Source organism: Anoplopoma fimbria, unplaced genomic scaffold (assembly GCF_027596085.1).
Source record: "Anoplopoma fimbria isolate UVic2021 breed Golden Eagle Sablefish unplaced genomic scaffold, Afim_UVic_2022 Un_contig_8518_pilon_pilon, whole genome shotgun sequence".
Lineage (NCBI taxonomy): Eukaryota > Metazoa > Chordata > Actinopteri > Perciformes > Anoplopomatidae > Anoplopoma > Anoplopoma fimbria.
Genome location: NW_026553241.1, coordinates 10679 through 33399, shown reverse-complemented (window position 1 = coordinate 33399; position 22721 = coordinate 10679). Strand labels below are relative to the sequence as shown.

The following is a 22721-nucleotide window of genomic DNA, read 5'->3' as shown; positions in this document are numbered from 1 at the left end:
GGACTTGAACATCTCTAGGTTCTCATGGTATACATTCTCTTTTGCCCACCACTATATGTTAAACATTTAAACAATGTGTAAATAGTACACTCTATTCTCACTTTATCAGCCATCCTAGATGTTACAACAAAGACAGAGATTGTGAATAAAAGCAGAAGTAGCTGTCAGTGTGTTGTCAAATAATACATCTGATCATGATTAAAGAAACTGAATCATGGTCAGTCACAGCCAATCAAAAGGAAACAACAGAGCAACAAACTACCTGGAGTGGCAGAAAACCCCTGTAACTCATCAATAACTGTGTCAACACTGAAGCAGACTTCATGTTCTACACATCTCAACTGTCTGTCATGAGCGATCCAGAATGACTCCTGATTACAGCTAATAACCGCTGTGGAAGCAACAATAAAACATAATTACTGTTGATAACTGTTAACAACTCGAGATTCCCTGTACGACTGAGCTTGAACTTAAAGCCACTGAGGGGCTGCAGGCAATTGCCCCGCTCAGAGCAGCACCCGTGACCAGAGTGAAACTTCTTACCTGTAATGTACGTGATCAACAGCACAAGAGTGACAAATTTGGTGTCCTATACGCTTGACTCCAAAAACGTCTCCCAACAATGCAAAATCGAGTTGAAATGTCAAATCGTGAAGGGCGAAAATGTCCAAATCCTGTTGGCAGAAAGAAATAATCAAGTTTATGACTTCCCTTTGTAAATTTGACCGTAAAAATGTCAAACACTAACTTTTGGCTGTGAAATTGCAAGAATTCAGTCGGTGACGTCATTTTCTAGGATTGACAGGAAAAACAATCACACAAATAAAACATTTAAGTGTTTCTCTAGTAAAGTTCTACGATTTCCTTATCAATTAATCCCATGTGCAGATCCAAACAAGCTGGCAGGTATTGTGTGTGTATCACAGCCTGATATCTCCTTTAAAAACACATCAATGAGCCTCTCTGTCGATGCTTCATCAGTCAAAACACACACTGTAGTTTATCTTAATTTAATCCCACATACAAATACTCACTAGAGCACCAAATGTGGATTCATTCAGAGAATAAATCATGTATTTCTAAAAAGTTTTTAAAGATTTCCTTCTTAAAATCCATGGCCGCTGAAGGTCACTAACACAGCAGGAACTGTCAATGCAGAAAAAGTAAATATAATCTTAATGTATTCTTTTTGGTAATTGCAATTTATAAAAATCAAGTCAAAACAGACATCAAGGACCTTTATAGTGGTCGCTGAGCAAAAACTATTTTTCAATTTCAGTTTGACATGGAGTGGAAGACGAAGTGAAGTTCCCTTTACAGGAGTGGTTTGATTCAAGACAAAACCACACGACATTGACAGCAACGCAACTGCAATATTATTTAAAACAAGTTGAATTTTACTCACCTTCCAGTTGACCCGCAGTCGCCTTTTTCTTGAAATGTACCTCAGTGATGAAACAGTCCAACATCATGTGTTACTATTGCATTGGTCAGTGTAAAATATTCTTCATCAGTGACAAATATTGACAGCAGCAAAAAAAATAAAAAATGAACCCTTCAAGCTGAAAATCAGCTGGAATGTCAAAATCCAAAAGTTAAAATCCTTGAGTGTCGGTTTAGCAGTAACTGTCTCCCTTTATCGAATCTAACCAGAAAAAAGAGCAAAACGGTTGTAAAATGATCGACTTTAAAAGTCTGACTAATAATAATAATAATAATAATAATACATTGTATTTATAGAGCGCTTTTCAAAGTTTTCAAAGACACTACAAACTACAAACTACAAACTATGAAGAAGGCTCTGTCGCCCGTGTCCGGTGCTTGGTCCTGACTGGAGGAGACAGGAGGTTGGCATCAGAGGAGCAGAGCCGACGGGACGGGGTGTGGTGATGGAGCAGGTCGGTGAGGTAGGAGGGGGCCTGATTATGGAGGGCTTTGTGAGTCAGGAGCAGGACCTTGTATTGGATCCGTTGTGGGACTGGAAGCCAGTTCTGGAGAACAGGGGTGATGTGATCACGGAGCGGGAGTGGGTGAGCAGACTAGCGGAGTTATTACAGAAATACTTTCTTCCCGGCAGACCTCCTCATTCACCTTCTCCGCTCCTGACCACATCCGGTATCAGATAACCGAACAGCTCAACCTCAGCACAGAATGTGAGTGGCACTATGAGAATACACATCTTCGACTCATCACTTTAATGTCTTCATTATCATCTTCATCATCATAACAGTACCATTACAGTGACCGCTTTAGTGGTACCATTACATGTCAGTTCTAAATGCTTCAATGCCAGCTAATAATAAACTGTTAATTATTAATTATTAAGAATTGATGTAGAGTGTGCAGTAGCACTTGTATTTCACAATAAATATACCTTTTGACAGTAAACTTCTCCTACCTTACAGTCGTCCTGGATGATGAGACGATGTTAGTCTGTGTTAGCGTAACATCACAGTAATGTTACAAGATGTGTCTCATTTAGCAGCAAGTCTCCAGAGATGAGTTGAAATATTTAAATGTGAACACCAAAATATGTCAGAATCCTCCACTGACGTATTTGACCGGAAAATGTAAAGAATAATCAAGATCAATTAAGAGGTTTAAAAATTCCTCATTAATCGCTAGTTTTCAGTTAATATCCAAAACTAAAGTAATATCTTCAAGCGGATGTCTTTCTTCATCAACTTAAAAATGTAGCTAAAATATTAGGACATGATTTTTTCCAAAACTTTCTCTACTTTTGATTTTTGTCTGTACAAACATTTGCAAAGTCGGACTTTCATACGATGTAATGTCAAGAGCAACATGTACAGGATGAAACTGCATTCAGGTTTTAGTGTCAGAGATCTACTCCATCTTCTGACATTTTGGGATCAGAGGCTGAATCTTCTAATTCTAAAATTTCCATCGCTAATCGAGTTTGAAATCGACTGTGAATCGAATTATGACCCCAAAAATAGAAATGTGAGGTTCACAGGCCTGTATGGTAAAGTTATAAGATCAACCTCAATCCAGAGAGCTTCGTCTAGTCTCTCAAATCTCTACATTTGCATATTTCGTTTTCGTGAACCTTGTTCCTCAGAGATGAAGCAGCCCAACATCATCCGGAGCAGTCTGGTTCACCTAACGTTAACCGAAACACAGCCACAGTAACATTATCTCATTGAGTGTAAAACATTTTAAAGAGCTTTCCAAAAGTTAAACTACACCTACCGTTAAATCCTTGTATTCCTGGTTAGAAGAATAAAAATATAATGATAAAATAATACATTTTAACTTTTTAATGTTCAACTCAAGTATAAAACAAGACCAACAGCGCAGTAACGTTGCTATCTTTCACAATGAATACAACAGAGTGCGTTTATTTCCCATACCTTACAGTTAGCTTAGTCTGGGTTAGCATAGTTATGATAGTAGCAATGTTAACTAGCTAGCATCTCGTTAGCGTAGTCTGGGTTAGCATAGTAACAGTAGTAGCAACGTTAACTAGCTAGCATCTCGTTAGCGTAGTCTGGGTTAGCATCTCGTATGCTACAGTAGTAGCAACGTTAACTAGCTAGCATCTCGTTAGCGTAGTCTGGGTTAGCATCTCGTATGCTACAGTAGTAGCAACGTTAACTAGCTAGCATCTCGTTAGCGTAGTCTGGGTTAGCATCTCGTATGCTACAGTAGTAGCAACGTTAACTGCTAGCATCTCGTTAGCGTAGTCTGGGTTAGCATCTCGTATGCTACAGTAGTAGCAACGTTAACTAGCTAGATGCGTCTCTTCTTGGCGGCAAAACGAACTTGAACTCTCTCGAAACGAAACTGTGCTGAGATGTTTGAAAGAAGAAGCCGAAACAGTCCACATCCGTGGTTCTGGTTCCGGCAGTAACGGCACAAATTGTGCCAACAAAGTCGATAATCCACCATTTTCATAACTGTTTAACCAATTCCCGGCACATTTCCCCAAATCTCTCCTCCTCATCTCCTGCCTCGCGCTCTCTGCAGCTCAAACGGGTAAAAACATGACGTGTTCGGCTCACGTGGGTGAATCAGCCAATCACATCACGGCCTTCAATTAACGTTAGAAAAATTATAATATCATTATATTATCATTCTTTTTTTTAAATAAATGTAATTTATATATTTTCTTACTCGGTGATATCATATAATACTTTTACATCTTCTGCATCCAAAAAGGGAAAAAACAAAGAGCCCACATAACACGATAGAGCTTCACTCAGATATGATTCAAGGATTCAAGGGTTCAAGGATCATTTATTGTCATTTTGCAACACAGAGATGCACAACAAAATTCAGTAATATGGCCGACATCGTCACATTAAAAATCCAACATGAGGAAAACACTTGGCATCTTGATGTAAACACAGAGTCCACCTCCTCTGGTCCACAGGAGTCCTGCTGCTTGATCTGAGACGCCACGATGTCCATGGGTCTGTGTGAAGATGTTGCTCAACAGTGATGCTGTTTGTTGGTTTCTTTATGACTTATGATGTTGTCTCCGTATCTTGAATTATTTTATTATTTTATGATGTTTGTAATTTATTGCTGTTTATTTTCTATAATCTGTTATCTGTGTTTTAATATGACGATCCTGTAACGCTGCTATCTCGGCCAGGTCTCCCCGAGAAAAGAGATTCAAAATCTCACTGGGATCATTCTGGATTAAAAAAAGGTTAAATTAATGAATTTTAAAAATTCCGGCTGAAGCACCAAAAGAAGATCGGTTTAAAGGGTTTTATTTCTTCCATCTCGTGATAGAAATGACCTTCTTCATTCAGGACTCGTTGGTTTGAGGGTAACAGTTCCTGAGAAAAGTCAGAAGATGGCGCCGTCGTCCAATGAATAGAAATAATTGATAAACAGGAAAAAATTCACAGTTATTATATGAAGATCAAACCAGGCTAAAATACATTCTTTTATTTCTATTTTATGTCATTTCTATGTTTTTCAAATGAGCTTCGACTGTGGTTCTCCTCTATCCAAGACTCATCTGCATTCATTCATTCATTAGGAAACATGTCTACTTCATTTTCCAGCGAGACACCAAGATATGTGAATAACTGGACAATTTCTATCACTGAGACCTCCTGAGATCAATAACCAACTCTGGTCTTTCAATACTCTGGTCTGATAAATGATTCAAGCTCTCTCTGGTTTGTAGGTTGGCCGTAGCTTTAAGTAGAGTAACGAGGAGGCAGCAGGTCGAACAAAGCCGCGCAGTTTAACCTGATGGATGTAAATGATTCTAAAGTTGGAACATTAACGATGATAAGATAAGATAAGATAAGATAATCCTTTATTAACAATAGGAGTCATAAACACTGATATGGAACACATGAACTCGCTGCACAACGTGATGATACAAAAAATGTGTCAGATTTCTTCTGTTGAATACAAACATATAATAAAAAACTGTTTAATGTTTATCTTGTGTTCCTACTATGTTTATGTGTAATCATTGTATCAGTATGTAATAACTGCTTTATAACAGACTATAATGCAGTCGTGATCAGATTGAGTTAATTAAATAAACTGCTGTAGAAACAGACCATGAATTATAGTATAAAACACAGCTGTAATGATATCACATCATCATTTTGTGATCTTTTTTATTTTATATATTTTATTTAGTTTATATATTTTATATATTGTATATATTTTATATGTTTAAATGTTTAAATCATTTAATTTCGAGTTCCTGAAAGTTTAAAAAGCAGCTGCAGTTTTTTTCCACCACACGTGTTGGAAACATTGTGCGGTGTTTCTTCTTCTTCTCTGTCTGCTGACGGATGTTCGTCACGTCGTGACCTCCAGGCTTCACGCTGCCGCAGCCTCGTTTCTTCTTCTTCTTCTTCTTCTTCTTCTTCTTCTTCTTCTTCTTCTTCTTCTTCTTCTTCTTCTTCTTCTTCTTCACCTCATGCACATCCTGCTGCTGACTTCCTGTCGTGGTGAAGCTGCAGAAAACCAACCAAACAAACAAACAAATGATTTTTCCATCACCGTTCACCACACAGTCATGTGGCTACAGTAGGTTACACTGGGTCAGATTCTACCTTCATGATGATGATGATGATGATGATGATGATGATGATTCTTACATCTAGAAAGAGCCCAAAGCCTCAGGGTCACTGTGTGTCATTAATATAACAATATAGCAGCTACTTTATTTAGTAAGTCGACCACTAAAGTAACTAACATTATGTCTTTGTCTATCTGTAAATTTCCCCGCTGCGGGACTAATAAAGGATTATCTTATCTTATCTTATCGTATCTTATCTTTGTGTGGCCATGTCTCGTGCATATTGTGAAGGAATTCTCCTTGTTGGATGTTAAACTTCCCTCATGTAGGTTAAAGGTAACTGTCTGTAGGTCAGGTCAACGGTCTGTCTCTCTTCGCCTGTCTCACTCTGTGCCTGATAAGGCCAAGCTGGCTCTGGCAGCTGGTAGGCCAAGGTCAGCTAGAAACCTTCTGTATTCGGTTTAGACTCAACAGGCTGGTGTCTGGTTGGAGAGAGACTGTACACTACTGTGGTAGCAGTACTCTAATAGTGTGCTACTATTCTCCGTCGAGCTTCAATAAATGTTACTGCTTAAGACATCTGGGTCTGCCGAAACTTCTTCTGTCTCGAGGGATTTCCATCACACACATTACTCAATAAAGTTTTATCAAACTAACACACAGGAAACATGAGCAGTATATAAACTTTATTGTGAGATGAGTTTCCCTCCATTAAATATTATTATTGTTATTTTTATTATTATTATTATTATTATTATTATTATTTTTATTGTCATTGTTTTGATTTACTTCTGTTCATCATCACTGTATTTGATTTCTTTCTTTTTTAAAATATTACCACAAAAACAAGGAGAAAATGAGCAGAACATTTTGATTCCAGAATGACAATTAATAATGATAATAATAATAATAATAATAATAATAATAATAATAATAATAATAATAATATGGGCTGCACGGTGGTGTAGCACCCCTGCGACCCTTAACTGGATAAGCAGGTTAGAATAAACTCCGGTTATGATGTTTTACTCTCTCTGGGATTCAAACAGGTTTTAATTGATCTGATCGTTTAGTATCTTTTATTGTTTGTTTCTCATAAAAAGAACTCGTCTTGTCTCCTTTCATTCTCATAGAAAGAGTGAAAGAAGCATATAAGAAACATAATATGATGTCAATGAATACTTGCAGAGAATGAACAGAGGAGCCTGATTGTGTTAAGAGAACAATATGAATATTAAAATATCAAGAATAAAATACAAAGCTAAAGTAAAGTACCCAAAGCTTTGGGTTCCACCTGGTGAAAATAATAATAACAATAATAATAATAATAATAATGAACTAAATCTATAAAGCACAGTTTCATTAAAATGAGATCAACGAGCAGCTGTTTGTTTGTGACACCTGAATATATGAGTGGAATATTGAGTGACATATTTATCTCGGAGGAACAATGTGAGCACATCTGGTTTATATTTAGGCGTCGGATCTGTTTTCTCACGCTGATCCTGAGGCCACACCTGATGAAGCGTCTTCACCTCAGCACCGCCTGACCTCGATACCCCCGCCCACACACACACACACACACACACACACACACACACACACACACACACACACACACACACACACACACACACACACACATCTGTCCCAGCAGGCTTTGAGGCAGAAACCACGGCCGCCTTCGTCTGTGACGCTTCGTGCAGCTCGTCCTCACCGAGCGACCACATCCTGTGGAAACAGTGAGGGAGATGTTTCCAGCAGCAGCAGCCAATCAGATGGCAGAAACAAACACCTCCACAGGATGATGAATAAAGAAATAGAACAAGTGCAACAAACCGGAGAACTACATTTAATCCTACTGATTTGTTTAAATACTTCTGTTTCTTACACTGTTATTATTTTAAATGAAGAAAGCATGTTTGACCTTTGACCTTCCTTATATTCAGTATAAATGTTGACAATAATAATATTAAAAATAATGATTTTATTTGTGTAGCACTTTTCAAGCTGGGAGCACAAAGTGCTTTCCATAGACAGCAGATCAATAGAATAACAAAATAATGAAAAAATTAAAATAAATTAAAAGACCAGATGAAACACATACAAAGATAGATCATTCAGAACAATAAAAGGAAGGAGAGGTGAAACTATTAAAATAAACAACAAAGCTTTATTTAAAAATAAATCAATAAAAATGAATTGTCATGTTAAAAAGGCAAGGTGGTAAAAAAAATGTGTCTTAAGACAGGATTTAAAAGCAGACTGAATGTTAACTGGAGGAATGTTCCAGAGCTGAAGTCACCCTGAGACCCTAACCCTCAGACCTGATGGGCCTTTATGGACACTGGAGGGTTAAAGTTCACTGATGTATTCTGTAAACCCTTGTGAGTAAAGAGTCACATTTAAAGATGGACTGCTAACCAGTGCATGGCGGCTAGAAGAGACAAGGGATGTGAACCCTTAGAATGAACACCGTCGTCCTGGAGTCACTTTAATCTGAACTCTGGTCCGGGTCTCAATCACACCTCAGTGCACAAACATCCGTTACAAGAGGAACACATGTGTACTGTATCAGCCAGACAGATGCTCTCCTCTCATTTTAATTTGCCCAACAGACATAAACATAAACACATAAAGTCTGAATGTTTGAAATCACACAGAATCTCACTGCAACAGAAAAGAGTTACCAGCTCATTTACGCTATCATTATATATATATATATATATATATATATATATATATATATATATATATATATATATCAGCGGGTAAAATAAGTATTGAACACGTCACCATTTTTCTCAGTAAATATATTTCTAAAGGTGCTATTGACATGACATTTTCACCAGATGTCGGTAACAACCCAAGTAATCCATACATACAAAGAAAACCAAACAAATAAGTTCAGAAATTAAGTTATGTGTCATAAAATGGAATGACACAGGGAAAAAGTATTGAACACATGAAGAAAGGGAGGTGCAAAAAGGCATGGAAAGCCAAGACAGCAGCTGAAATCTATCAGTAATTAGAAAGCAATCCTGCCCCTTGTCAGTGCAAATGAATATCAGCTGGTTCAGTCCCAACTGATGGCCTATAAAAAGGTGTCTCATTACCAAGGTGTCACACAAGAAACATCTCATGATGGGTAAAAGCAAAGAGCTCTCTCAAGACCTTCACAACCTTATTGTTGCAGAACATACTGATGGCATTGGTTCCAGAAGGATTTCTAAACTTCTGAATGTTCCAGTGAGCACTGTTGGGGCCATAATCCAGAAGTGGAAAGAACATCATTTCACCATAAACCGGCCACGACCAGGTGCTCCTCGCAAGATTTCTGACAGAGGAGTGAAAAGAATTATCAGAAGAGTTGTCCAAGAGCCAAGGAGCACTAGTGGAGAGCTTCAGAAAGACCTGGAATCAGCAGGTACAATTGTTTCAAAGAAAACAATAAGTAATGCATCAACCGCCGTGGCCTGTATGCACGCTCACCACGCAAGACTCCACTGCTGAAGAAAAAGCATGTTGAAGCTCATTTAAAGTTTGCTGCTCAACATTTAGACAAGCCTGTGAAATACTGGGAGAATATAGTCTGGTCAGATGAGACCAACATGGAACTCTTTGGAGGCCATAATACACACCATGTTTGGAGGTCAAATGGCACTGCACATCACCCCAAAAACACCAGACCAACAGTGAAGTTTGGAGGTGGAACATCATGGTGTGGGGCTGTTTTTCAGCATACGGCACTGGCAAACTTCATATAATTGAAGGAAGGATGAATGGAAAAATGTACCGAGACATTCTTGATAAAAATCTGCTGCCATCTAGCAGGATGATGAAGATGAAACGAGGGTGGACATTTCAGCAAGACAATGATCCCAAACACACAGCCAAGGAAACTCTCCATTGGTTTCAGAGAAAGAAAATAAAGCTGCTAGAATCCAATAGAAACTCTATGGAAAGAACTAAAGATCAGAGTTCATAGAAGAGGCCCACGGAACCTTCAAGATCTGAAGACTGTTTGTGTGGAAGAATGGGCCAAAATCACACCTGAGCAATGCATGCCACTAGTTTCTCCATACAGGAGGCGTCTTGAAGCTGTCATTACCAACAAAGGCTTCTGTACCAAGTATTAAATACATTTCAGTAAGCGTGTTCAATACTTTTTCCCTGTGTCATTCCATTTTATTACACATAACTTAATTTCTGAACTTATTTGTTTGGTTTTCTTTGTATGTATGGATTACTTGGGTTGTTACCGACATCTGGTGAACAATTCATGTCAATAGCACCTTTAGAAATATATTTACTGAGAAGAATGGTGACGTGTTCAATACTTATTGTACCCGCTGTATATGTATCATATCAGTTAGAACATGTCAACAGAGTTTATCAGCAGATAACCTGGAGAGCAGCTCTCTACAGTGAACACTTCTGCAGCAACACGCTCATATTGATCTCAACCAGAGCGTCTGTTCACCTTCATTCGTGTCTTTGTATTAACTTTGTATGTCATCGCTTCATGTTTTTACTTTTGAAGTTTAAGTTTCACCGGTGAAATTAGAAACGAGCTGATCAGATCTCAGCTCTGATGAATCCAGTCTCACATCTCAGATGATGGTTGGTCTGACAGCGACGCCACAGCAGCCTGAACATTACTGTCACACACATCCACTCAAATAATCGATTATTAAAATAATCAATTATTCATTGAGAAGAAAAGCTCACCGACTTTAAAAAGTTAGAATCTGAATTTACCGTTGGCACAACAATGAAAGGTTATTTCAGATAATGTATTTACTTGTGTTTGTCAAACGGCTTAGTAACAAAATGAAAAGAAATGTTTAATGAATAAATCAGTTTTTGTAATAAAGTCTCTGATTTCATGTGTTTTTATGTTCCATCTGTAATCCTGAATGTTTTGGTATACATATTAATAAACCAGGCTGAACATGTTCTGTCCCCTTTGTTTCCTTTTCTTTACGTCTCCATGCTTTCTCTGGTAACCCCTGTATAATGTCACATTGCTATGAATTGTGGGTAATTCCCTGCAGAAATATGGGCTTCCAGAAAGTGTTCATAAAGGAATCATTGATTAACCAAGTATTCAGCATTTAATAGGTTAACTCCTCATCTGAAAAGAGACGACAAGAATAAATGAAACTATAAGTTATGAGTCTCCAAGTGCATGATGGGTCAGCTCCCAAAGCATCCTGGGTAAAAAGGACAGAGAGAGCGTCTTGTCTAAACATTTGAGTATCATGAACATAACTCGAGTTCTGTCCATGAAGTTCTGAAGTACTCAAACCATTTACTTCAGTAAAAGTAGAAATACTGCAGTATAAAATACTCCACTACAAGTAACTGTTCTGCATTCAAGTACAGAAGTATTAGCAACAAAATGTCCTTAGTATCAAAGTATAAGTGCTCATAATGCAGAGTGATCGCTGTCATAACTGTATTACTGGATGATTAGTATTGATGTATTGATATTCATGCTGGTCACCATTTGAACTCATTTATTCACTTCTGGTTTCATCAACAATAAATAAACTGATCAGATCTTTTGTTTGTAAAACCTTCATCACATGCCCTCACATGCACTAAAAGGCACTAACGTGCACTCACATGCGCTAAAAGGCATGCTCACATGCACTAAAAGGCACTAACATGCACTCACATGCACTAAAAGTCACGCTCACATGCACTAATATGCACTAACATGCACTCACATGCACTAAAAGTCACGTTCACATGCACTAAAAGGCACTAACATGCACTCACATGCACTAAAAGGCAGGTTCACATGCACTAAAAGGCACTAACATGCACTCACATGCACTAAAAGTCACACTCACATGCACTAATATGCACTAAAAGGCACGCTCACATGCACTAAAAGGCCCTAACATGCACTGACTTGGACTAAAAGGCACTAACATGCACTAAAAGGCCCTAACATGCACTAACATGCACTAAAAGGCCCTAACATGCACTTACATGCACTAAAAGGCACTAACATACACTAAAAGGCCCTAACATGCACTCACATGCACTAAAAGGCACTAACATGCACTAAATGGTACGCGGCCGGCCGTCTATGTGACCAAAGAGGAGAAGCTCTGATAAAAACAAACAGAGAGACTTCATTCTGAGATCAGGTGGACGTTCCTCCTCCAGATGTTTACAGAGATGACGGCATTTAAACTTATGTTAAATAAACTGAACTATTGTTAGGAATGTTTCTTCACAGGAGGAGAACGAGTCACCTGAAAGGAAGGGTGTGATAGCTCCACTTCTGCTGGAGAACTGGAGCCCCCATTCATCTATGACATAATCCCCCTTTAACAATGGGGTAAATATGATTTAGTGTCATTGAGGTTAATATAGATGTAACGTATGGTGCTGTGAGATTGCTGCTAGACCGCTCCTTTAATAGACTACAACACAAAGGACTCTGGGAGTCCAACCTGCTCTCTACAATGTCATTCATTCATTCACCAGGTGAAGTTGGTCATCACGACCTCATGTGGAAAACAAATCGAACTATTCCAACTCTGTGAACAAAGAAGCTCCACAAAGAACCAGTCCTCCCAGTTTGGTTTTGGAGAGCTTGACTGGTCCTGACCTCAACGTCACACATGCTTGTATTTCTGAATTCAATATCTTGATTTAATTCATCACTAATAAAGATCAATATTCACTGATCACAGTTTGGGTCTGTTTGTTGTTTTTTAACATTCATTCATTCAGTTTATCGTTAGTTTAACTGTTTATTTTTACACACACACACGCACACACACACACACACACACACACACACACACACACACACACACACACACACACACACACACACACACACTGCTCTGTGCATTGCTGGTGTTTTGTGCAGCAGAGCAAACAGGAAACCACAGAGAGAACGGATGCTTCACCCAGTTTGAGCTGCTGATCACAAACACAGATTCTTCTCTTCCGCTTGTTTTATTAATATTTATGTTTAACATCTGCATCAAACGGCAGAAGACTCAACAACAAACTAACTTCACTACAGCGTCTTTAAAATCTAACAAGCATCAGTCAATACTGAAGCTCCTTCTTAAACGTTCATCACACAGTTAATCTGCTCAAACATATTACATACAGTTACTGCAGAAATGCATACCGTTTGCCAGTATATTGTGATTATATTATTAAATATAAAGTGTTTTCAGGTTCAGTCTAAATGAGAAAGGAGTTCATGGAACATCGTGCTCATTGAGACTTCTGTTTCACTGACTGTGTGAAGAGTTTTGACTAAAACATGTTGGCATCAAAGAAACCTGTAAACCCCGTCACCAGAGAGATGAAGCATCACGCTGGAGATCATGTCTCATAAACCAACTGTTCTCAGAAGTGACTCAGTTCTTTCCTTTAACTCAAGCGTTCATTAACAGACACTCAGATCTACAGAAACACGTCTTTATCAGAAACACCAACACCATCTACTAAAATATTAACGAATGAAAACATTTATCTAAATAAACAATAAACAAAATCATAATCATAATTTGATCATCTGTTGTTACCAATGTTTTTTTTAACGTGCAAAGCAAACTTTTCTAAATATCCAGTGATGGAAAGTAACTCAGTAAATGTACTCAAGTACTACTATACTAGTACCTGCTACTTTACTTCTCCTCCACTAATTAATTATAAACTACGAGCAGTATATAAGTAATTCAAATGAGCGCCACCTTTAAAGTGAAGAACATATTAATGCATCAATAACTAAAATATAATCATATCATATTTATTATTCTGCATTATGAGTACTAAAAATACGGGTTTTATTTTGCAAGTATTATCATTCTTATTATTAAAATTATTAATTATTATGATAATGTTGTTGATATAATATATATATATAATTATTATTGCTATATTATAATAATAACAATAATAATAATTATGATTGCACATACAGACTCCAAACAATGAGGATTTAAATCTAATGTCAGCTGTTCTGAATAAAAAACACAACAGTCTGTTGTTGTTTCATTCTTTATTGGAACAGTTTGTATTTTACAGTTTTCAAACATTTTTTATTGACATCAGTTGATCAGACTGTTGAAATATTAAAAGTATTAAATGAATAAAATGTTACTGTGATATTTGCATCAGCAGGACACAAAGAGTCAAAGTTCATTCATCAAAAGCAACGACATCACTGATAAAGATTTCATGTATAACAGTATGAAGACATGAACACATTATGAATATGATATTTATATTTAGACGTGAACAGAAGAATGAGACGTCGATCGTCTTCTGGTGAAGCTCTGCAGAGTTTCTACAAAATAAAACATGAAACAATATTGAATGAATGTGACGTGAAACATTATGAAGATCTGCAGAACATAAACAAACATCAGTATATTCATAAAGTAACGCGTTGTACATCAAATCACAAAAAGTTGGCGACAGAACATGTGAATCAGTGAGTGTTTGTGTTTTATCCAGACGTTCAGAGAAAAACATGAACATTTTATGTTTAATAATAATTCAATATTTATATATATATTATAAAAAATATCTTATAAGAACATGAACCTTTTTTAAGCATTTTAGAAAAGACAGAAACAATTTTACTTTAGATTTGGATTTGAATAATGTCTCTTCTCTTTTGTTTGATATTCATCTTTTGTGTTTACATTGTACATTTTTCATTTTTATGATTCAGTAAGTGATGGACTGAGCTTAAAGTCATTGTCTTCAACATCAGAACCCTAAAATGATGTCTCATCTCCTACAAGTTACTAAACACTGCTTATTTGGATTTTTTTTTAAAACTATTCAACTCATAAAACTCGATCTGAGTCTAAATCACACTCTCTGTGGGGAGTGAAAAGATGGACAAACAACTCAGAACTAAATGCAAGTTTTACAATCAAACTTTATTCTAGTTTTTGTAACGAAGCTGTTCATTTGAAACACGTTCAGCAGATGTTTCACAGTAAAAGCCCAACCAGGGGAGGGTTGTGCTGGGAGGCTTTTAATCTGGAAATATGTGCAGGAACTTTTGAGTTTTACTAACGGACGCTTAACTGTGATCAAAAGAGAGGCAATTTGGAATTACATAATTATCATAGGTTTTGTTAAACAGAGTAAAATGTCCGAGGCAGTTTAATCCATCTACGTTTTATTTTGTCCAACCAACTGTCCAAAACCCAAAGACACTAGATTCACTAATAAGACAAACCAAAAGGAGAAAGACATCAAATGTTTGTCATTTTTAACCAAAACTTACTGGTTAGATGCAGATTATGTTTCTATTAATCAACTAATTGTTGCAGCTCTAAAGTTTTTTACTTCTGAATGTATGAAGGCAACAGTCTGATGAGAAAACAGGAGGCTTCATATTGAAACATGATCCCATATCTCATAAAACAGGGAGATAATGGAAACGAAGACGTGTCCGTTATGTGTTATATATATATATATATATATATATATATATATATATATATATATATATATGCTGTGAGTCCTGTGGTTTGGTACTCACACTGACTGATCCACAGCCGCAGAGTCATCAACACGTTGAAGACGATGGTCTTCAGGAAGAGCAGCCGGAGACCCAGGATGGTCAGAGACACCATGTTCACCGTAGCATCTGAAAAAACATCATCATCATCATCATCATCATCATCATCATCACCATCACCATCACCATCACCATCATCATCGTCTTCTAGAAGATTCAAACAAACAGAAACTAAAATCATTTTTAAGGATTTAATACAAACCTGGTTGCAAAGTTTCTTCACACAGTTCAGAGGCAGATTCAGCTGAAAGACATCGAGACACAAAATGTGATTATAAGTTATGACAATGATCATTATTTGTCTTTTTCCACAGAGAGAATGAAAAAAGAACATCACCCACATTTCTTATACAGTTTTGGGTTTAAACTTTTCCATTTAGTTTTTTTCCTGAGAGCTTCTGGGAGTGTTGAAACCTCTAAACACAAACTAAAAACCACAAATTCAGCCTTTAATTAAGAATGGTTTATAGATATTTCATGAATGTATTTTATTTTATATATTTATTTTATTCATGTTTTTTTTGTTACCTTATTGTATTTTAGTTTAAAAATGTACTCTATTGTATTCATCACTTGTTTTATTGTATTAATGTGTTTTTTATTTTCACACTGTTACTACTGTTACTGTTATTAATCTAATTTATCACATTTTTATCATTTTAATTTGTCTGTTCTGTAGTTTCCGTCGTTAACACTTGTTCTTTATTATCAGTGAAGCTCTTTGAACTGCACTAACCTGTATGATAGGTCATGTACAAATAAAGTCTGATTCATTGATTGATTGATTGCTTTTCCATAACCATTTGCAGTTCTTTAAATTTGCCATTTCAGTTTTTATTTCTAATTTCCTTGATATCATTTATCTTTTGAATATCAGATTCGTTTTTTTGTTTTGAATTAATTTAACCGTTTCATCTCTGTCAGGGGAAATAGATTCAAACACCCTTTAATGACCTTTACTCTCATGTTTAAACTGATATGATCAGACTCACCACATATGGTCTCATTAGCAGATGAAAACACAGCCACCTGGTTGTACAGCGAGTCATCTGTTATCCGGACGGCGTCGGTCTTACTGAATATTTCTTCATGTTCCTTCTTTGTTGCATTGATTCTGCTGAAGCCGGTGGCCAGACAGGCCGAAGTATGTCCATCTGACAGACTGAAGTAGGACGGCTTGTACTCCTCGTCTGCAAACACAAAAGAACAACTCATCAACACACAGGAACAATGTCCAAACATGGTTATTATTATCGTTATTATTATTGTCATAATGTGATAATGTGTGTCATTAGATGTGTTTGATGGAGCAGATGAAGAAACGAACTTCAGACACACTGTGATTCAAACACACTCTGAAACATCCACGTCAGCTGCCAACCTTTAAAACTGAAGATTAATCATTCACACCTAATAATACAAAATCACACGACTGCTGGGAAAGATCTCAAACTTATTTTAGACATTCGTATCCATCACAATATTTTATCAGCTGAAACATTTACAAGCAGCAATAAGTACTAAACAAGTTTCTTCACTTTGATTCTAAAGTAAAGTTTGGATGTTTTTCTAAAAAGTACATTTTTGTACATTTTATGCAAATACTCATGAGGTTTGGTACTTCTCAGTTTTTGTGTCGTTGTGTAATGTATTAATCAAAGTGTGTATTGTGTTGTGCAGTATTTAGTGTACATGCACAATATCTTTATATTTTCAATAATTTGTTATATTTGGAAATTTTGATTTAGGCTTCATTTAGATATTTAATCTTAATATTTAATTTGTAGCATAAGTGCTCTTCTAATATTGTAAGTATTCTTTTAACTAAAGTATTCATCAGTTCAATATATTTAACCATAAATGAAGTACAATGTTTAAAACCAATAAATACATTAATCATTAAAAGTTTGATAAAGTAAAATCAATTTGCCTTAAGAAAATATATTTGGGGGAACTTTTAACATCTGAGATATTCTGTAACATTTTAGGCTCTGTTAAATAGGAATTTCAACATATTTCAGTTCAAATTTGAAATTTGAATATTCCTTTTTCAACAGTAAGTTTTGTTTCAGCACCAAATAAGAACGTATGAACTTATGTGAACAGTTTCCGCTCTTTTCACTTTGTTTTCAGGATTAATTACGAGAATCTGTTTAGTTTATATTGATCAGATAAAAATTACAATAAGTGTTAAAAATAGATTTTTTTGTTGTTTGCGCTGTAATGTTCCAAAGGCATTTTGAAATATTACATCATGGTATTAATATTATCTTTGTTTTACAGCTAAAATAAAGTCTCACTTACTGGTTATGATGATAAGTTTAACTCCAGATCCAAACACAATCCTGGTGTTGTCGTTCACACACACATTTATCTGGCAGCGAAAACACCAGCGAACTGATTTAACTAACTGGTTATCTTATCATCAATGTTTATTTTATTAATAGGAAGCTAAACGTGTCATTTTGTCTGCACGAATTCTAAAATGTTCAACGCTAAACGTTCGGACAAATTTAAATGACTAATTCAGACATTTAGGGGCTTCTTCTGAACAGCTCAGTTTGATATCGACTACATTCAAAGTGTTTACAAAACCTTGTGTTTTTTATGCTTTGTATCTTTGTACAAACGAATGTATGAAATGCGTTATGTTTCTGTCTTCAAGGTGTGAAGTGAATGTTGAAGTTATAAAGTGTTGACAAGTCAAAGTCAACTTGTTCATGTTTACGCTAACTGTGTTCTGCTTCTGTTTAAAACAGTCATATTACAAAACAGTTATGAAATGTGACTATCCGACCCTAACCTTACGACAGTGAAAGTTTAAAATGTTTAATCACTAAAGGAACATGTTCACAAATAAACCTTACTGATAATTATTAATAATTATCATTCTGACTTGATAACAGTCGTAATGGTTATAAACGCACTTACGTGACGATATCTTTACTTTGACTCCAGATCCAAACAAGACTTTGTTATTGTTAATATTCACACAGCACGTTAGCATCATTCAAAAACTACAGAACATCCTTCATTACGCCGATGACACATCTGTTTATGTTTCTCAATAATTTCAATACATCTGCATATTGTTCATATTCCGATTCATGTTTATTGATGCCGTATACAAGACTAACTTTTCAACATTTAGTGTAAATCGTTTTGTTCACAATCTTTTAATTAGCCGCTGTTTACATATTTTTAAATGAACTCTGTGGTAGTTTGATATTTAAATAATAAAACAGCAGCTGTATGTATATTAAACATATAATTATCAATTATTGTCTCCTGATTAATTATTCAAGTTCCAGCATTAAAACATTACAATCTGACTATTCACTTAGGGACCTTTCTGCAAATAGACATTCATTTTTAGTAAAATATGTTTAATCTTAAGTAATTTATGGAAATGAATCAAAGGTAATTACAGAATAAAAGAAGCCTTCGCTACTTTTAAAGAAACTTCACATATGGACGTGGTTTTCAGATATTTTATGAAGTCATTTAATGTGTGCGCATGTGAAATGTAAAATATTTCAGGTAAAAACAACATCATCACATGTTGCATGAACATTTTGCATGAATTTCATATTTTTTGTGTTTTATAGTTAGGTTGTGAGTTTAGCATGTTTATGTTTTTAACAAAAACATAAAAATATTGTAAACTAAATCAAACATCTAAGAATTATTTCATTCCCAGTTTGCCCTTTTCAGTCAAAATGAAAGTCGTGTTTTAAGTCACTTTATGTTTATGTTGCTGTTCTAAAATACATCTTATTCCATCCATCAGTCACACAACATGTAGACATAAATCATTCTGATTGGTTGTCATAATTACACGTATTACACCTACAAATGGCCGCTGGACGTTGACATTTCAAAGATGACGAACAACTTACGAGCCTGGACGTGAAGTTTGATCCCATTACCAAAAGTGAACTTGTATCCAACATTCACACATTCATGGAGTCCAGAACCAAAACCATCACACAGTCCCAGCCTCAAAGCAGGAAACGATATACGTCATCTATAAACACTAGGTTCAGTCACAATGACGGACAGATGAGTTTTAAAGGAGAGAAACGTCCAGCGAGAACAAAGAGGTTATATCTCTAAACATGCAGCGAGTCCAAAACCAGTTAAACCAGTTAAACCAGTTAAACCAGTTAAACCAGTTCACCTTTGTTCATCAGCAGCAATCATTGCTCAGCTCCCACATACAGCTCCTGCATTAACATCTTAATATCAAACCCTGTTTGTTTGCTAAATGCGCCTTTAAGTTGAGTAGCATCTATACTGGACGGAAGACAAGATTTCTGTGCGTACCACATGAGTATGATTAAAATATTTGAGATTATTTTAATTCAACAAATTAGAATATGAACATCGGTCCTGTTGTTCATCCAGAGTAAATAAATCAAAGTAACACAACAATAAAAGAGAATTTAAAATATCTTTTGATAAAACTTTCAGCTGAACTCCTGATCCAAAAGTCATTTTAACGTTGTTGCTATTCACACTCTGCATGAACGCTCAACAGTAACCGCTGAGGACAAACAGCTGAATTATAACCTGAACTAATCATTTTGAGGACAACATTTCAGTAAACTCATGGGTGTTTTTTTTATAATGCAGAGTATATTGCATGTTGTATATAACAGTATATTGTTATTTACTACTACTATATATTACACCATAAGGTTAGAGGTAATAGTACTTGTATTAACTATTAATGACTGGATTGTTTGCAGTTGTTTATTTTGTATTAAACATTTTTATCAGTTTTTTTTATATATATATCTACCATCTACTAACTAATTAATTGAGTAAACTTAATTTTCCTAGTACTCTGCAATGACAGAACAAATATGAATATCTAGTTTTTTGGGGGATATTTCGTTATCCATTTATATTGGTGTATGTTTCGTTTGTGATAAAGTTGCATCTCAATCACATATTTATGTTTAACCTCAGCAGGACGACTTGGTTTATTAAAAGTTTGTTTCACGAGACAAAATTTAAATTAGAGTTTGTTGTGCAAATTAACTTCAGATATAAAATATTTCGCGCTGACAGCAAAGAAGCTTTATAAAACATTACTTACCTTAAAGAGTTATAGTTAGTTTCCTTGCTCAACATTTAAACTGATCATTTAACCATTTAAACTGATTATTTAACTATTTAACCATTTAAACTGATCATTTAACCATTTAAACTCATCATTTAACCATTTAAACTCATCATTTAACCATTTAAACTCATCATTTAACCATTTAAACATGACATTTTATTATTTATTTCTGACATTGAACCATATTAAATGAACATTTTATATTAAAACTAACTATTTTACCATTTAAACTGACCATTAAGCATTACACTGAGCTTTAACTAACTAACCAGCTGTTTAATGAATAGAAACCGGACTCACTTGTTTCTACTGAGACCTGAATCCCTGATCCAAACCGGATCTTTTGGGCTCCAGTCTGAGTCACACAGTAAATGAAGCTTTAACAAGAACTACTACTACTGTTGTGTTCTTACTTTTACTGTCTGTATTGTTGTTATTGACTGTGATCAATAAACATTCTGATTTATACTCCATCCATAAATAACAGTGCTCAGAAATGATTAGGAATTTAAAAGAATGAATTAAGAGAAATAAATCTGTAACAAACGGGAACACGTGACAAATAATAAAACAGAAACATTTAACTTAATGATTGACTCTTTTTTATAGATTTAGTGAATATCATCCGATAAACCTTTTTTAAGTTTGCAATTTTTCTCAATCAACTGAGCAAAACACAATATTTACCAGAGATATATTGTATAGGTTTTTATATATAAAAGGCAGCTGTTGTTAAATTCCAGTCCAATCATCTGCAATCTCAATAATGTTGTTTTGGACATTTGTAAATGATTAATTGGAATGTTATCACTTATGGATGTGGTTATTATCCGTTTATCTTAAATCTAAATACTAAATCTTACTGTTTTGTATTTTCAGCTCAGTTCCTCGTCCAAACATGAGCCTCCGAGTCCCGTCGTTCACACTCTGAGACGCTTCATCACTTAAACTCACTGAAATAGTTATTTACACCTTCTATATGTTTTCAAAATGATAGATTTGTATGGAGATATTAATATTAAGAACAACGACTGAGCTGGAGATGAGTTTGTTTTCAGTTCAGACATACATTAAGTCAAAGCTGATCATTTTCCATGGCTGACCCTTTGACGGTTAAACACAAAAGAACACTTTTTGATTTTCGCGTTGTATTTTCCCAGAGGTCAATTAAATGATCATGTTGTAGAACATAATAGAACATAATTCTAACTGATCTTAAATCAGCAGTTAAAGGTTATGATCCTGGTTTCAGTCAAACTGTGAATTTTGTGATTGTAATTATTTCATCTGTCAACGGAGACCCGCACCGTTAAAGCAAACAGCTGTTCAATAAATCAGAACAAATGAGCTTTTTTATGAACGAGCTTTGACTGGATTTCTGTTTGAACGTATAAAAACTGTTTACTTTATTCCTGCCCCTTTTTGAAGGTCTGTTATTTTGTCCTGCACAGTTTGATTATTTTTATGATGCTCTGTAAAGCACTTTGGAACTTTCTTTTATTAAATTACCATTTTAAGTTTTTCACGTGCAAAAAACAAACAATAAAACAGTTTTTGTTTAACTCTCACCGGATTGTACGAAGAGTTTAGTTCCTTTCCCGAAGATGAGTTTGCGTGCAGCGTCATTCACACTGTACATGTTGTCGGCTCAAAAACCTCGGAGCCTCGAACCTCTGACTAGTTATGCATAACTCTAGATAATATTACGTCCAATGATCTCAAAAGGATGATTCACTTTAACACAACTACTACTGTTAACACTGTTAAGTTTGTTTGTTTCCTTGTGATGCAATAATAAGTAAAAACATCTAAAGTGTAAGAAGTGAAATTATGATGTAATGGTTGAAATTCAACATAATGTAATAATGTAGTCTTTACATTTATGGGAAATGTTCTGTGCTTATTTAAACTTGTAAAACAGGAATATTAGTGTCAATAAACTAACAAACAAATATGGATGTACACATTAGACCTGA

At 35.4% G+C, this 22721-nt stretch overlaps 1 protein-coding gene across 1 annotated transcript; it reads right to left on the bottom strand.

Moving 5' to 3' along the window:
• Positions 1-14064: 14064 nt before the first annotated feature.
• On the bottom strand, positions 14065-22387 carry LOC129116405 (M1-specific T cell receptor alpha chain-like). Its single transcript, XM_054627310.1, has 5 exons — positions 22315-22387; positions 16607-16804; positions 15817-15858; positions 15576-15683; positions 14065-14360 (listed from the first exon to the last, which is right to left on the bottom strand). Coding segments are annotated over exons 1-5 (420 nt in total). The 5' UTR covers positions 22385-22387; the 3' UTR covers positions 14065-14358.
• Positions 22388-22721: the final 334 nt, after the last annotated feature.

What these genes read in the sequence shown, in the direction of transcription:
- LOC129116405 (XM_054627310.1), bottom strand. Translation starts at nt 22,384, where the DNA reads ATGTACAGTGTGAATGACGCTGCACGCAAACTCATCTTCGGGAAAGGA. An exon ending in TGCTAATGAGACCATATGTG is followed by an intron (nt 15,859 to 16,606) that starts GTGAGTCTGATC and finishes GATGTCTTTCAG; the next exon opens with CTGAATCTGCCTCTGAACTG. An exon ending in TGAAGAAACTTTGCAACCAG is followed by an intron (nt 15,684 to 15,816) that starts GTTTGTATTAAA and finishes ATGTTTTTTCAG; the next exon opens with ATGCTACGGTGAACATGGTG.